We start from the raw sequence: 15,911 nt of genomic DNA, 5'->3' as shown, positions 1-15,911 counted from the left end.
TCCCCCGGTCAGTTACACTAGGACACTGGCTGTATTTTGCGGTACGTACGTCTAATATTTCCTGTTAGAGCTTTTGCCTGCTGGCCACCAGATGTTGAGAATGATCTGATCAGAGGTGAACTAGTGAGAAAAGATAAGACCTGGTCCGAAAACGTCTCACTTTACATACAGTACATCATAAGATCTCATTATTGCACAAATGATTTCAATGAATTTGCCGACAATGAGATATTTCGTGGCTTTAATGTGTCCCTCTAGTGAGAAGACAAACTCGTAGTGATACAGTATTTCCTTCTCCAGATCTGTGTGCAGTGACGACACGTGTTTTGTCCCCCAGCTGAAATGTTGGTTGTGGGGACTTCAGGAGTCAGTCTTCTACAGTGGAAAACACGAATGGCTTTCCATTAAGTCTCCACGATAGCACACACACACACTGTCATTTGAAATCGATTTAGAGAGCTGGACTGATCTGAAGAGTGTCTATTGGGTTGGACTCCTGCCTAGTGTACATGTTCAGTAATGCTAGGAACTGGCTCATCTCCACCACTTTTATTGGACGCGGGCTGTAGAGAACTGGGTGAAAGTCACACTGATCTTGTTCATGCACAGCACTAGTCCCCCAGTTAAATCATGGTTTAATTTTTCCTTTGCCAGGTAGCTGAAGGAAAAACTAATTGTAATCAAACTAGAAATGTTTGGCTGCCTGGGTCCTGGTGTGTTGTTCTAAAGAACTAGAACAGGAGGGCATTGGCTGAACTCACTCAGAAGGGAGAGGGAGCAAGTTTGTCAACTTGCGCCCGAGGGCTGGAGAGATGAAAGAGGAATTGGTTATGAGCCCTATAGGTATTTCCCCCCTCCCCCAAAGTGCAGTCAATTAGAATCCAGGCCAGTCGAAGGAATATCATTAAGACCACAGACTCCAAGAAAAAGCAGTGGCCAAGAACTAGTGCAAGTACTTGTCTATGAAAGATGGAAAAACACGGCCATTGAAGAGGCTTACAGGGACATCTTCACATAGACACTGAACTACAGCACTTAATGCTGACAGAAGAGGGAAGCATACAAAAAGAGTACACAAGGGAGTTCAGAACAAGGCCTTTATTCATACTCCAGATTAGGCTTGGTATTCTGGATGTGAGGTCTAGATCTCCACACAGCCACCAACACCAGAGAACAGACCACAAGCACAGTGGAGGCAGCTACTACCAGCAGCCCATAGCTCAGGAACCGGGGTGCTGTGGAGAGAAGAGCTTTAGTGAGGGGTCAGACACAGGGAACAGGATCAGACACTCAGCCTCCATCCCCCTCCCTCACCTTCAGGATGGGAATCCAGCTGACCCAGAGCTGGAAGCTCAGATCCAACCAGGATCACTTCCCCACTGGACACCAGCACAGTTTCTCTGGAGGAGTCCTCTGCCACTCGAGCAACAGCTCTTCCTGCAAGAGGACAGGACAACAGCATCAGGAAAGGATACACACAGTTGACTGGCGCACAACCGCCCTGTCCCCAGAGAACTCACTCCTCCTGCCACAGGTGGGCACACAGCTGTCAGTAGCGGTCGGCTGGCACACTGCTGCACTACAGTGGATGAACACCTGGAGAGAGTACAGCAAGGGTCACTGCACAGCCCAGGACCAGCCACCACCTCCTTCCCCACAAGCTGCTCCCTACCTTCTCCATCAGAGGCACCTGAGAGGCAGGATCCACAAAAGTGAACATCTGAATCATGAAGCGCTGGTAGTGCGTTGGGTACGGCAGCCCTGAGGAGCCACCCACAGGGATCAAGGTGGTCTGGTAGTTGTCACCTCCGTAGGGACACCTGCAAGGACAGCAACAGGGAGGGTGAGCCCTGCCACAAGGGGACACTACTGAGACAAGCCAGTCTGAGCCACAGGGGTCAGATTACCCAGCAACCAGAAGGCTCCAGCTGGGCTGGCTGAGAGGACTGGGAGTGGAAGTGGCCCAGCAGTCCCCCAGGGTCAGGACAATGTTGGGGTCAGTCCTGCTCAAGATGTGGACCTCCACATACACAGGATCCCGCAGCACCTTGGTCACAGGGTAGTCCAGGTCACTGTAGTAGGAGTCATACAGCTCTCCTGAGGACAAGAGCAGCAGCGGGGTTCAGCAGAAGCCCCACACACTCGGCTCACACAGCCCAAGGCCTGACAGCTACCTCTTGCAATCCTGAGCTCCACACGGAGAGGTCCTGGAGACACTGCCGGAAGGGGTGGGGAGACCGTGTAGACCACAGCCCGCACTGGAACAAGGTCATCGTCTGCATACCTGCACTGGAAGAACAGCCTGGAGAGAGAGAAGCAGGCAGTCATGGGATCCAGCAAGACCAGAGCACTCTGGGAAGCAGCAGCTGCTCACTCACTTGTAGAAACTGTCCCTTGTGATGGAGCCAGCAGGTCCCCCAATCACAGCAAATGTTGAGGACATCATGTTCTCATACACCACAGCACCACCTTCAATCTGGAGGAAGGACACATGAACAAGGTCAGGAATCACCACAGGAACAACATCCTCAGCTGAAGGATCAAGCCCCTCACCTTCATGCTGGTGCCACAGGCACTGACTGGGAACTGGAACATGGCAAAGCCAGCAGTGGTGCCAACAGGGCCACAGGGGGCACTCCTGCCCCCCTGCAGGCTGACTGAATCCAGGCTCAGCTGAGGGCTGGTGGCATTCCTGGACACGACCACCACAAACTGGCCATCCCTGGTGCACTGGACAGTCACTGGAGGAAAGCAAGAGCTGGTAAACCAAGCCTGTTAAGCTCATCATAGAAGGCGCTCAAGAGCCAAAAACCCACCTTCATTCCCATAGTAACAGCGATTTTGGCTGGACGGATCAAAGCAGCAATTATTAGCTTCACAGTCACTTTTACTGATAGTCAAGTTACCACATGCCATCTTGTCACTGTCATTAACCAGGCACTTCTGCACCTGAGCTAAAGAACAATCCAACGATAGCAAAAACAACACAATGTACAACCCCATCCTCCCTCTGCTCATGGACTTCTCCATCGTGAAACTCGCCGAGGAACTGCAGACAAGCGGCGCTCAGCTCCTGAAATACGCGCTGCGCCCTGATTGGCTGAGGGCGGCGATTGGAGGGCTGTAGCGCGCGCACGAGGACTTCGGACACTCAGAGCGTCACCCGAGTCAGCTGATTAATCACGGAGCGTCCTGTTCGACTGGAACGAGCTATCGCGAGGGTTAGACTAATATCTCAACACGATGTGTTTGACCTCTTATTGAGTAATGAGCTGCATCTGTCCCATCAGCCGATTCAGAGAAGAACTGACGGTACAGAGGAGCGGTATAAACAGAGATGTGCAGTTTGGGATATTTTAGGTTGGTTCACTTTCTGGTTATATGCCCCCAAAAATCCGGTTTTCAGTTTTTAACTGAGAGAAATACCAATGCTGTCAACATGTTTTCGTACACCATAACATGCTGCAAGAAAAGCATTTATTTGTACATTGTGAATTGCTGGGTATAATAACACTGACCCACAGGTACTACACACTGGCTTCATCGTTGGCAGTGATATTCATGTGCAGATGTAAATAACAAAAGGGGCATACAGCTGCTCTTACAGTCATCCAAACGAGGAGTCTCTTGCATCGTCTTGGAAAAACAAGCACGCAGAGGCAGATGCATTACACTCCAAAAACATTTTGCTGGCACGTTCAAATGAGCGAGTTACGGAGATTGTGACCGAGACAGACGAGCTGTTCTGTACAGTTGCGTTTTTCTGCCTAGTGTCATTCGTGTTCTACAGTTTTTCCCTAAACACTGAAACCAGCGAAGTTTTGCAATTTCCCCCTAAAAGAGCAGAAGTCTAGCTGATAAATATGTGCCGTTAATACACTACGTTAGCGTTCACGTTTGATCAATTACAATATTTTTGCTAACACAAATATAAGCGAATGCTCTACTCAAAAACTAGTGTGGTGGACAGCAGCTTCAAATGATCAATTTCAAGTGAACGGAGCACATTTTGGTTTGAGCGATTCCGTCCACATGGAGCATCACATGTCTAGTTTGCGATTAATGCCTGTATTCACTTTTATGAGGCGCTTTAGAATAGCAGTACTTTCAGATTGTTTTAAACACAGTATTGCTAATCGGCCTTTGCCGTAAAGCCGGCGATACGGCCCTTTTGGACCGTTATGTTGAGCAAGAAAAACCAGACATTTGGCGCGTTAAACAAACACGTCGAAGAAAAGACCAAACTTCATTAAAGGGCACCGTTAATTACGGCAATTGGGAAAAGGCCATGGTGTGGTGGACTAATAATTCACGTGTTTAGATACTGTAATCTTTTCAAAGCCTAGAAACCTGGTCATCTTTAAAATGGGATTTGTGTCTAACTGACGTACAGCGCAAGTACAACACGTTTGATTTAGGATGCTGGGTACATATGCTGAAGCCTTTTACGTCGAGTTCACATACTGCTTTCCCAACGAAGTATTGGCGGTGCCCGTTTCTCCTCTTCGCGGAATAGGGGACCTTGGGAGATGCGAGAGTTGAGCAATTCATCCATTGCCTTAAAGGCATGGAGGGGCTCTCGTTCTGGCAGCCGAGATCAAAGAACTCCTGCCTGTGGCGCCGTTTTCAAACCTGTACGATCCGATACGTCACAGCTCAGGCTGCTCCCGTTTCCTGAAGAGAGCCCTGCTTTTCCCGGGAAGAACGCAGACGCTGGACTCGGTCACTCCCAGTGTATTTTTACTATTGATTTCAGTTGCTATGCTACAGTCTGGGAGAAGCAATACCGAACTGACACTTTCTACTCAACTGCTTGCTTGAGCAGCTGAGCACCCTCCGTGTGCAGAAGCAGGCATCCTAGACAGTACTGCATTCACACCCAACCCACACAACTCCCCTTAGGAAAGAAGCAGCTCCGTACAAGACACACTTTGCAAGCCAGTTTATTCCTCATTCACAGCAAGTCAGTTCATGGGTTTGTGTTGCTTTCTCCTGTGCAGGACTGTCCCCAGCAGAGCAGCACAGACCAGCCCCACAGCAGTCACCACACCAGCCAGGATCACAGCCTCCACAGGCAGGCCTGGAAAGAAAGCACAGAGGAGCCTCAGCAAGTGGGCACTGCTACAGAGAGGGGCCAGCTGACACGACAGCACCTCCTGCCAGTACCTGTGGCTTTGTCCTCCTCTGCTCTTAGCTGGGAGCTCCGGCCTTCTGCCTCCACTGGCCTCTCAGCAACCTGCTCTTGCAGCACAAACACGGGACCCACAGTGGCATCAGCTTCCCACTCAGGAGCTGCAACAAGAGCAGGACAAGCCTGGCTGTAGACCACTTCTTGACCCCCCACTACCCTGAGGAGATCCATGCCATGAGTGGCAGAGGAAGGGTGCCTTACCCCCTGTAGAAGCCAGGTCCCTCCTGCTCCTGCCACCCCAATACCTGGATCGTACACTTGGCACACAGCTGGAGTCACAGCAGCTGCAGACCTGGTCACTCCCATCCACTGATCTCCACCTACAGCAGGGACACGGGGTCAGAGCAGCTCCCTCACCTGAGCACCAGCTGGACACAGCAGCCCCCTGCCTCCTCACTGACCTGCTGCCCTCAGTGTAGCAGTCCTTGTTCAGGGAGTCCACACTCTGGGAAGCAGGAGTCACCTTCAGGTGGCAGGTGATGTAGATCTGCCAAGAGCACGAGTGGATCAAGCTACACCCAGGCCTCCATCTTGGGCTTGTAATGGACATGCTGTTTTAAGAACCTTCTGCTTTCATGGGTATCAGGATCAAGTACTCACTGAGCTCCTGGCATCCTGATAGAACCTGAAGGCATCCAGCTTCATCTGCAGCTTGGTGTCCTGGGTTCTTGGCATGAACTGCGAGCTGGAGCCTGTGGATTTGGCATCAGTCAGGCACCTGAAAGGAGAGAAGGCAGTGTAGAACTGGAGAGACGGCAGGCAGTGTTCACTAGCTCAAGCCACCCGAGGGCACACCCACCCTTTGTTCTCAATGAAGGAGTAGCTGGGGGTGGAGGTCTGGTCAGGGACCAAGGTGGCCACGCAGCTGTCCACAAAGAGCCGCAGAGGCTGGTGGTTGGCCTGGGTGACGGAGGCTTCGATGTTCAGGACGTCCCCCAGGTAGAACACATTGGAGGACCTCTGGGAGCTCCAGTCATCTGGATGAGAAGGGAACCCCAATCTCAAGCACAGATCCCATTGATCCAACTGCACTGGCTGTACAGTCACACCGTGCTTCATCTCAGGGGAGACCTACCACTCATGAGGCTCAGGGAGAAGTCCAGCAGATCCTCAGCAGACTTGGTGGAGGTGTAGGGGACCCAGGTGGGCTTCAGGGCATTGCTGCTCACATTGTGGAGCCTAGCAGACAGGAGGCAGGCGTCAGCAGGGAGTCAAGCTCCAGGCAGGCAGCCCTGCTGCTCCTCCAGGACTCACCTCATGTAGTGACACTCGATACCCACAACAGCGCCATTTGTTCTCACTATGGGGGTGTTGGCCAGCGGCTTCGGGGTGTAGTTGAGAGAGAAGCTGTACACCAGTTGCTCGTCCACGGTCTAGACAGATCACAGATCCAGTCACCCAACTGCCGAGAACCCGAAGCTGCCCAACGGCAGAACCACTTACACTCAGCACACTGCGACACGCCTGCAGCTCAGCCTCGAAGATCAGGAGCTGCGCCGCGGTGTCCTGCCGGGTGACCGCACAGTCTCCCAGGCTGAGATCCGAAGCGTTGATCAGCTGCCCGGTGCCGAACAGGTCTGTCTTGACCTGCACCACGATCGTACTCTCCCCGCACTGCGCCGACACAGCCCGGATAACCTGCTGCTTCTGCTGCCGTGGCAGCAGAGGCGAGTCCAGAAAGGCGACCCCCTTGCGCCTGATGCCGGATTGGACGTTAGCGCGGGCGCGCCATTGCGCAGCATCACACAGAACTGCGAGGAACAGCAAGGTCAACAGCCGAAAGGCAAGACCACTAGAAAAGCACATCTTGAAATGAAAACAACTCGCAAAACCACGATGCCTGCTGTTTGCGAGCTCCTTCTTTTTAAAGCCACCGAGACTTTCGCACGTGATGACGTTCAGGTTCGCGGAGTGAAGATTTTCACGAGGACCCGAACTCTGTCAGCTCACACGCAGGAGGACAGGATATTGAATAGACGGCTCATTGTTTACAGTGAATACTTACGGTTAAACACCGGGGTAAAGTTAGCTTGAATTTCGAAAACGATTTTGGCACCCCTTCTGCGTTTTCACGACACAAGCTATTGGCTTGTGAACAGCATTCCCCTATCCCAGTGCATAGTGCCACATTAAATAGAAGCACGAGAAAAAGAGATTCAGAACGCAAAGCTGTGTCGGTCTTCTGTGTAAACAATCGGTTTGAAAATCATGGGAGCTGTTTTTAATAAGCTGCTGGGTAAAGAATATTTGAATCTTTCTGCTGTCAGTATTGTGAATATAGTTGACCCTTACCTGAATGAAAACAGGACATACAGAAAGGGTTTCAGAAATCAAGCAAAACTTTATTCCCGTGCTTACAGTCTGGGTAATTGGAGACTGCGCTGTTCTGCTTCCTATGGTGATATACGGGCTTTTCGCACGAAGCCGTATTGAGCAGTATTTCTCGCGTTGTGGACGTGTGTTCCAGTTAGTGCGTAATTACGCATCGATGAAAAACCGGAGGTTTAAAAAAAGATAATTAGCTCACTGATAGTTTGATGTAGAGGCTGTGGACATTTCCACAAGTCGTGGTCTTTAAAATGCATTTGGTTTGAAGGCGTTCTGTGCTTCCATTGCGAAGATATGGACAAAAGAATATTCGTGCGTGGTCCACAAAAGTGCTAAAAACGACAATATGAAGGCTGTTAAAACATTCACAATGTACTTGATACACAAAGCAAGTGTTTTCGTAACCCTAGGAGGTTTCGTGAAAGCGCTACAGGCGTGCCAAAATCGTTTTCGAACTTCCGGCTAACTTTCCCCCGGTCAGTTACACTAGGACACTGGCTGTATTTTGCGGTACGTACGTCTAATATTTCCTGTTAGAGCTTTTGCCTGCTGGCCACCAGATGTTGAGAATGATCTGATCAGAGGTGAACTAGTGAGAAAAGATAAGACCTGGTCCGAAAACGTCTCACTTTACATACAGTACATCATAAGATCTCATTATTGCACAAATGATTTCAATGAATTTGCCGACAATGAGATATTTCGTGGCTTTAATGTGTCCCTCTAGTGAGAAGACAAACTCGTAGTGATACAGTATTTCCTTCTCCAGATCTGTGTGCAGTGACGACACGTGTTTTGTCCCCCAGCTGAAATGTTGGTTGTGGGGACTACTGGAGTCCGTCTTCTACAGTGGAAGACACGAATGGCTTTCCATTAAGTCTCCACGATAGCACACACACACACTGTCATTTGAAATCGATTTAGAGAGCTGGACTGATCTGAAGAGTGTCTATTGGGTTGGACTCCTGCCTAGTGTACATGCAGGGGGAGTTTGCATGTGCAGTTATGCTAGGAACTGGCTCATCTCCACCACTTTTATTGGAGGCGGGCTGTAGAGAACTGGGTGAAAGTCACACTGATCTTGTTCATGCACAGCACTAGTCCCCCAGTTAAATCATGGTTTAATTTTTCCTTTGCCAGGTAGCTGAAGGAAAAACTAATTGTAATCAAACTAGAAATGTTTGGCTGCCTGGGTCCTGGTGTGTTGTTCTAAAGAACTAGAACAGGAGGGCATTGGCTGAACTCACTCAGAAGGGAGAGGGAGCAAGTTTGTCAACTTGCGCCCGAGGGCTGGAGAGATGAAAGAGGAATTGGTTATGAGCCCTATAGGTATTTCCCCCCTCCCCCAAAGTGCAGTCAATTAGAATCCAGGCCAGTCGAAGGAATATCATTAAGACCACAGACTCCAAGAAAAAGCAGTGGCCAAGAACTAGTGCAAGTACTTGTCTATGAAAGATGGAAAAACACGGCCATTGAAGAGGCTTACAGGGACATCTTCACATAGACACTGAACTACAGCACTTAATGCTGACAGAAGAGGGAAGCATACAAAAAGAGTACACAAGGGAGTTCAGAACAAGGCCTTTATTCATACTCCAGATTAGGCTTGGTATTCTGGATGCGAGGTCTAGATCTCCACACAGCCACCAACACCAGAGAACAGACCACAAGCACAGTGGAGGCAGCTACTACCAGCAGCCCATAGCTCAGGAACCGGGGTGCTGTGGAGAGAAGAGCTTTAGTGAGGGGTCAGACACAGGGAACAGGATCAGACACTCAGCCTCCATCCCCCTCCCTCACCTTCAGGATGGGAATCCAGCTGACCCAGAGCTGGAAGCTCAGATCCAACCAGGATCACTTCCCCACTGGACACCAGCACAGTTTCTCTGGAGGAGTCCTCTGCCACTCGAGCAACAGCTCTTCCTGCAAGAGGACAGGACAACAGCATCAGGAAAGGATACACAGCTGACTGGCGCACAACCGCCCTGTCCCCAGAGAACTCACTCCTCCTGCCACAGGTGGGCACACAGCGGTCAGTAGCGGTCGGCTGGCACACTGCTGCACTACAGTGGATGAACACCTGGAGAGAGTACAGCAAGGGTCACTGCACAGCCCAGGACCAGCCACCACCTCCTTCCCCACAAGCTGCTCCCTACCTTCTCCTTCAGAGGAACCTGAGAGGCAGGATCCACAAAAGTGAACATCTGAATCATGAAGCGCTGGTAGTGCGTTGGGTACGGCAGCCCTGAGGGGCCACCCACGGGGATCAAGGTGGTCTGGTAGTTGTCACCTCCATAGGGACACCTGCAAGGACAGCAACAGGGAGGGTGAGCCCTGCCACAAGGGGACACTACCGAGACAAGCCAGTCTGAGCCACAGGGGTCAGGTTACCCAGCAACCAGAAGGCTCCAGCTGGGCTGGCTGAGAGGACTGGGAGTGGAAGTGGCCCAGCAGTCCCCCAGGGTCAGGACAATGTTGGGGTCAGTCCTGTTCAAGATGTGGACCTCCACATACACAGGATCCCGCAGCACCTTGGTCACAGGGTAGTCCAGGTCACTGTAGTAGGAGTCATACAGCTCTCCTGAGGAGAAGAGCAGCAGCGGGGTTCAGCAGAAGCCCCACACACTCAGCTCACACAGCCCAAGGCCCGACAGCTACCTCTGGCAATCCTGAGCTCCACACGGAGAGGTCCTGGAGACACTGCCGGAAGGGGTGGGGAGACCGTGTAGACCACAGCCCGCACTGGAACAAGGTCATCGTCTGCATACCTGCACTGGAAGAACAGCCTGGAGAGAGAAGCAGGCAGTCATGGGATCCAGCAAGACCAGAGCACTGTGGGAAGCAGCAGCTGCTCACTCACTTGTAGAAACTGTCCCTTGTGATGGAGCCAGCAGGTCCCCCAATCACAGCAAATGTTGAGGACATCATGTTCTCATACACCACAGCACCACCTTCAGTCTGGAGGAAGGACACATGAACAAGGTCAGGAATCACCACAGGAACAACATCCTCAGCTGAAGGATCAAGCCCCTCACCTTCATGCTGGTGCCACAGGCACTGACTGGGAACTGGAACATGGCAAAGCCAGCAGTGGTGCTAACAGGGCCACAGGGGGCACTCCTGCCCCCTTGCAGGCTGACTGAATCCAGGCTCAGCTGAGGGCTGGTGGCATTCTTGGACACGACCACCACAAACTGGCCATCCCTGGTGCACTGGACAGTCACTGGAGGAAAGCAAGAGCTGGTAAACCAAGCCTGTTAAGCTCATCATAGAAGACGCTCAAGATCCCAAAACCCACCTTCATTCCCATAGTAACAGCGATTTTGGCCGGACGGATCAAAGCAGCAATTTTTAGCTTCACAGTCGCTTTTACCGATAGTCAAGTTACCACATGCTATCTTATCACCGTCATTAACCAGGCACTTCTGAACCTGAGCTACAGACCAATCCAACACCAGCAAAAACAACACACTGTACAACCCCATCCTCCCTCTGATCATGAACTTCTCCACCGTGAAACTCGCCGAGGAACTGCAAACAAGCGGCGCTCAGCTCCTGAAATACTCGCTGCGCCCTCATCGGCTGAGGGTGGCGATTGGAGGGCTGTAGGGCCGGAGCGCGCGCACGAGGATTTCGGACACTCAGAGGGTCGTCAGACTCAGCTGATTAATCACGGAGCGTCCTGTTCGACTGGAACGAGCTATCACGCGCGTTAGACCTAGGTCTCCGACTCAAAACTAAATGTGTGTGGCGTCTATTGCTTCTTTTAGTGATGACCTCGTCTCGATCCCTGAATGACTTGTTGTGTTTAGCCAGACGTAGCGATGATTGCCGCTTTCCCTTTTGTATTAGGCCTCGTGAAATCCGACTGCCGCTAGCTGAGATTTTTGTTTTTCCACTTTTCTTTTTGCTTTTAGCTAACTCGCTATTAGCGGGAGAGTGTGCAGTTTTGAAATGTTGTTCTGTTTTTCCCTTTTTCGCGTAGACTCTGGCATTGCAGATTAGATATCATGCGGGTTAGACTAATGTATCTGACTCAAAACTAATTTATGGCGTCTGTTAGGGTAACCATATTTTGTTTTTCAAGAAAGAGGACGTGGGGACGAACATCGACACTCGACACATGCCTCCAAAGTAATGAATCTTTATTACTTTTCCTAATCAAAAATCAATTTAAACTCTAATTTTTATTAATCTTCTTAGTAAACTTTTAAACACTTGCAGGGATGCTCTTTCTCTTCCATATTGGCAAACAAGGAAAAAAAATATAGCCCTATTTTTAAAAGTTTTTTTTTCATTTTAACAAGTCTTAACATCTGAGGAAAAAATGAGGACATCATAACTTTTGCAATCAATGAGGACTTCTCCTAAATGATCGATTTGGCTCTACCTTTATTTCTATAATTCATTTATAATCGTCAATTGATAATGTTTTAGGCCAGGCGTTTAACTTATTAACGTTCATTTGAATTTGAACAGAAAAGACGCAGAGTACATTATACTGCGTTTTTGCGCTGTATTACTAAACATCGTTTTTACTCTCCCCAACGAGCAGAAAAGTGAGATGTAAGAATATTTCAACATGAATTCGTCCACTGGTTTGGCGCGAATGTTTTCTTGAAAGAGCGCTAGAAAAACACGCGGCGGCTGTGACAGGGGCCAGGCGACTCTCCCGGCCAGCGGAGGTTAAAGCCGCGAGTTCAGCGTTTTGTGCTGAAACCCCGGGGGAAGACTGGGTCGACAAAACCGCTAGAATACCGGGTCTCTTCCCTTGTGAAAGAAACATTCGTTTCCTTGTGACCGGTATGAAGCTGGATAATACGATACCCGTTTGTGAGTAAAATTCTACTGCTCCTGGGAAGGGCAGGACCAATCGCTACCAGCACTGACGGTCCGACAATCTCGGTCCCTAGCGTCCCCATGTAGTTTCACAGAAATTCCTACATTTTAATCCCATGTTCTACTGCCCAAAGGGACATGGATTCGTCCAATATACGTACATACACGGTACAGGGAAAATACGGCTATACGTAAAAATACTGAAACGCTCTCGGCTGGGTCTTTACACCCACCTTTGATGTCCAATAAAGGGATCTGTATGCTAGATCTCCAACCATTTATGTATAATGCTCATATACATTAGAATTTCATTCTAGACAAATTAAGGACCATATTTGTGCACCTAAGGTATGCATTTAATAGGTGTATGTTCAACATCTTCTCCTCAATAGATGAACAGCCCTAAAATCCTCTCTCCAAGGCTAAGGTGGAGATGGCATAAGTGCTCCTGCACTAGTGGGACTCTCCTCCAGGCAAGCTTGAAAGGGCAGCTGTTGTTCCCCCCGATTTGATGTCCCTGCTCTTCTGCCATTGAGCAGATACTAAGGAACAAGCCTGAGACTCCCACAGGAACAGCTGGTGTTCTTCCAAACCGCAGGTAGAGTCTGCTGGAGGAGCTGTAAGAAGAGTGGCCATAGCCTCAGACAGCACAGCATTCATACCCAACCCATACAGATCCCCCCTCCAGCACAGCAAGAAGCAGCTCATGACAAGAGACCCTTTGCAACCAGTTTATTGCTCATTCACATCAAGTCAGTTCATGGGTTTGTGTTGCTTCCTCCTGCGCAGGACTGTCCCCAGCAGAGCAGCAGAGACCAGCCCCACCGCAGTCACCACACCAGCCAGGATCACAGCCTCCACAGGCAGGCCTGGAAAGAAAGCACAGAGGAGCCTCAGCAAGTGGGCACTGCCACAGAGAGGGGCCAGCCGACATGACAGCACCTCCTGCCAGTACCTGTGGACTTGCCCTCCTCTGCTCTTAGCTGGGAGCTCTGGCCTTCTGCCTCCACTGGCCTCTCAGCAACCTGCTCTTGCAGCACAAACACGGGACCAACAGTGGCATCAGCTTCCCACTCAGGAGCTGCAACAAGAGCAGGACAAGCCTGGCTGTAGACCACACTGCTTGACCCCCACTTTCCCGAGGAGATCCATGCCATGAGCGGCAGAGCAAGGGTGCCTTACCCCCTGTAGAAGCCAGGTCCCTCCTGCTCCTGCCACCCCAATACCTGGATCGTACACTTGGCACACAGCTCGAGTCACAGCAGCTGCAGACCTGGTCACTCCCATCCACTGATCTCCACCTACAGCAGGGACACAGGGTCAGAGCAGCTCCCTCACCTGAGCACCAGCTGGACACAGCAGCCCCCTGCCTCCTCACTGACCTGCTGCCCTCAGTGTAGCAGTCCTTGTTCAGGGAGTCCACACTCTGGGAAGCAGGAGTCACCTTCAGGTGGCAGGTGATGTAGATCTGCCAAGAGCACGAGTGGATCAAGCTACACCCAGGCCTCCATCTTGGGCTTGTAATGGACATGCTGTTTTAAGAACCTTCTGCTTTCATGGGTATCAGGATCAAGTACTCACTGAGCTCCTGGCATCCTGATAGAACCTGAAGGCATCCAGCTTCATCTGCAGCTTGGTGTCCTGGGTTCTTGGCATGAACTGCGAGCTGGAGCCTGTGGATTTGGTGTCAGTCAGGCACCTGAAAGGAGAGAAGGCAGTGTAGAACTGGAGAGACGGCAGGCAGTATTCACTAGCTCAAGCCACCCGAGGTCACACCCACCCTTTGTTCTCAATGAAGGAGTAGCTGGGGGTGGAGGTCTGGTCAGGGACCAAGGTGGCCACGCAGCTGTCCACAAAGAGCCGAAGGGGCTGGTGGTTGGCCTGGGTGACAGAGGCTTCGATGTTCAGGACGTCCCCCAGGTAGAACACATTGGAGGACCTCTGGGAGCGCCAGTCATCTGGATGGGAAAGGAACCCTAATCTAAAGCACAGATCCCATCGATCCAACTGCACTGGCTGTACAGTCACACCGTGCTTCATCTCAGGGGAGACCTACCACTCATGAGGCTCAGGGAGAAGTCCAGCAGATCCTCAGCAGACTTGGTGGAGGTGTAGGGGACCCAGGTGGGCTTCAGGGCATTGCTGCTCACATTGTGGAGCCTAGCACACAGGAGGCAGGTGTCAGCAGGGAGTCAAGCTCCAGGCAGGCAGCCCTGCTGCTCCTCCAGGACTCACCTCATGTAGTGACACTCGATACCCACAACAGCGCCATTCGTTCTCACTATGGGGGTGTTGGCCAGCGGCTTCGGGGTGTAGTTGAGAGAGAAGCTGTACACCAGTTGCTCGTCCACAGTCTAGACAGATCACAGATCCAGTCACCCAACTGCCGAGAACCCGAAGCTGCCCAACGGCAGAACCACTTACACTCAGCACACTGCGACACGCCTGCAGCTCAGCCTCGAAGATCAGGAGCTGCGCCGCGGTGTCCTGCCGGGTGACCGCACAGTCTCCCAGGCTGAGATCCGAAGCGTTGATCAGCTGCCCGGTGCCGAACAGGTCTGTCTTGACCTGCACCACGATCGTACTCTCCCCGCACTGCGCCGACACAGCCCGGATAACCTGCTGCTTCTGCTGCCGTGGCAGCAGAGGCGAGTCCAGAAAGGCGACCCCCTTGCGCCTGATGCCGGATTGGACGTTAGCGCGGGCGCGCCATTGCGCAGCATCACACAGAACTGCGAGGAACAGCAAGGTCAACAGCCGAAAGGCGAGACCACTAGAAAACCACATCTTGAAATGAAAACAACTCGCAAAACCACGATACCTGCTGTTTGCGAGCTCCTTCTTTTTAAAGCCACCGAGACTTTCGCACGTGATGACGTTCAGGGTCGCAGAGTGAAGATTTTCACGAGGACCCGAACTCGGTCAGCTCACACGCAGGAGGACAGGATATTGAATCCACCCCGTGGAAAAGCCATTATAGTTCAAGTGAAGGAGGATCATGGAGATTCATTTCTCCTGAATAGACGGGTCATTGTTTACAGTGAATACTTACGGTTAAACACCGGGGTAAAGTTAGCTTGAAGTTCGAAAACGATTTTGGCACGCCTGTAGCGTTTTCACGACACAAGCTATTGGCTTGTGAACAGCATTCCCCTATCCCAGTGCATAGTGCCACATTAAATAGAAGCACGAGAAAAAGAGATTCAGAACGCAAAGCTGTGTCGGTCTTCTGTGTAAACAATCGGTTTGAAAATCATGGGAGCTGTTTTTAATAAGCTGCTGAGTAAAGAATATTTGAATCTTTCTGCTGTCAGTATTGTGAATATAGTTGACCCTTACCTGAATGAAAACAGGACATAAAGAAAGGGTTTCAGAAATCAAGCAAAACTTTATTCCCGTGCTTACAGTCTGGGTAATTGGAGACTGCGCTGTTCTGCTTCCTATGGTGATATACGGTTTTTTCGCACGAAGCCGTGTTGAGCAGTATTTCTCGCGTTGTGGACGTGTGTACACAGCGGTCCCCCCGGGTTCCAGTTAGTGCGTAATTACGCAT

General features: G+C 50.9%; 4 protein-coding genes across 4 annotated transcripts; all 4 read right to left on the bottom strand.

Moving 5' to 3' along the window:
- Positions 1–1,083: 1,083 nt before the first annotated feature.
- LOC138232951 (zona pellucida sperm-binding protein 4-like) lies at positions 1,084–3,066 on the bottom strand. Its single transcript, XM_069186596.1, has 9 exons — positions 2,817–3,066; positions 2,554–2,741; positions 2,379–2,476; positions 2,175–2,302; positions 1,908–2,097; positions 1,673–1,820; positions 1,521–1,596; positions 1,315–1,437; positions 1,084–1,235 (listed from the first exon to the last, which is right to left on the bottom strand). The coding sequence occupies exons 1-9, from the start codon at positions 3,028–3,030 to the stop codon at positions 1,099–1,101; spliced, it is 1,302 nt and encodes a 433-aa protein (XP_069042697.1). The 5' UTR covers positions 3,031–3,066; the 3' UTR covers positions 1,084–1,098.
- A 1,861-nt stretch (positions 3,067–4,927) lies between these two features.
- Positions 4,928–7,035, bottom strand: LOC138232935 (zona pellucida sperm-binding protein 3-like). The gene is made up of 9 exons (XM_069186595.1): positions 6,635–7,035; positions 6,446–6,564; positions 6,267–6,370; positions 5,991–6,168; positions 5,792–5,909; positions 5,593–5,678; positions 5,393–5,511; positions 5,167–5,292; positions 4,928–5,080 (listed from the first exon to the last, which is right to left on the bottom strand). The coding sequence occupies exons 1-9, from the start codon at positions 6,995–6,997 to the stop codon at positions 4,965–4,967; spliced, it is 1,329 nt and encodes a 442-aa protein (XP_069042696.1). The 5' UTR covers positions 6,998–7,035; the 3' UTR covers positions 4,928–4,964.
- Positions 7,036–9,103: 2,068 nt separating this feature from the next.
- Positions 9,104–11,068, bottom strand: LOC138237758 (zona pellucida sperm-binding protein 4-like). Its single transcript, XM_069187600.1, has 9 exons — positions 10,818–11,068; positions 10,555–10,742; positions 10,380–10,477; positions 10,178–10,305; positions 9,911–10,100; positions 9,676–9,823; positions 9,524–9,599; positions 9,320–9,442; positions 9,104–9,240 (listed from the first exon to the last, which is right to left on the bottom strand). Exons 1-9 carry the CDS (start codon positions 11,017–11,019, stop codon positions 9,104–9,106), a joined length of 1,290 nt encoding a protein of 429 aa, XP_069043701.1. The 5' UTR covers positions 11,020–11,068.
- A 2,007-nt stretch (positions 11,069–13,075) lies between these two features.
- On the bottom strand, positions 13,076–15,185 carry LOC138232636 (zona pellucida sperm-binding protein 3-like). Its single transcript, XM_069186582.1, has 9 exons — positions 14,783–15,185; positions 14,594–14,712; positions 14,415–14,518; positions 14,139–14,316; positions 13,940–14,057; positions 13,741–13,826; positions 13,541–13,659; positions 13,314–13,439; positions 13,076–13,227 (listed from the first exon to the last, which is right to left on the bottom strand). Exons 1-9 carry the CDS (start codon positions 15,143–15,145, stop codon positions 13,112–13,114), a joined length of 1,329 nt encoding a protein of 442 aa, XP_069042683.1. The 5' UTR covers positions 15,146–15,185; the 3' UTR covers positions 13,076–13,111.
- Between the last annotated feature and the right edge of the window lie 726 nt (positions 15,186–15,911).

This window comes from Lepisosteus oculatus, chromosome 3, assembly GCF_040954835.1.
Source record: "Lepisosteus oculatus isolate fLepOcu1 chromosome 3, fLepOcu1.hap2, whole genome shotgun sequence".
In the NCBI taxonomy this organism is placed as follows: Eukaryota; Metazoa; Chordata; class Actinopteri; order Semionotiformes; family Lepisosteidae; genus Lepisosteus; species Lepisosteus oculatus.
This window is presented reverse-complemented; position numbering and strand designations above follow the sequence as displayed.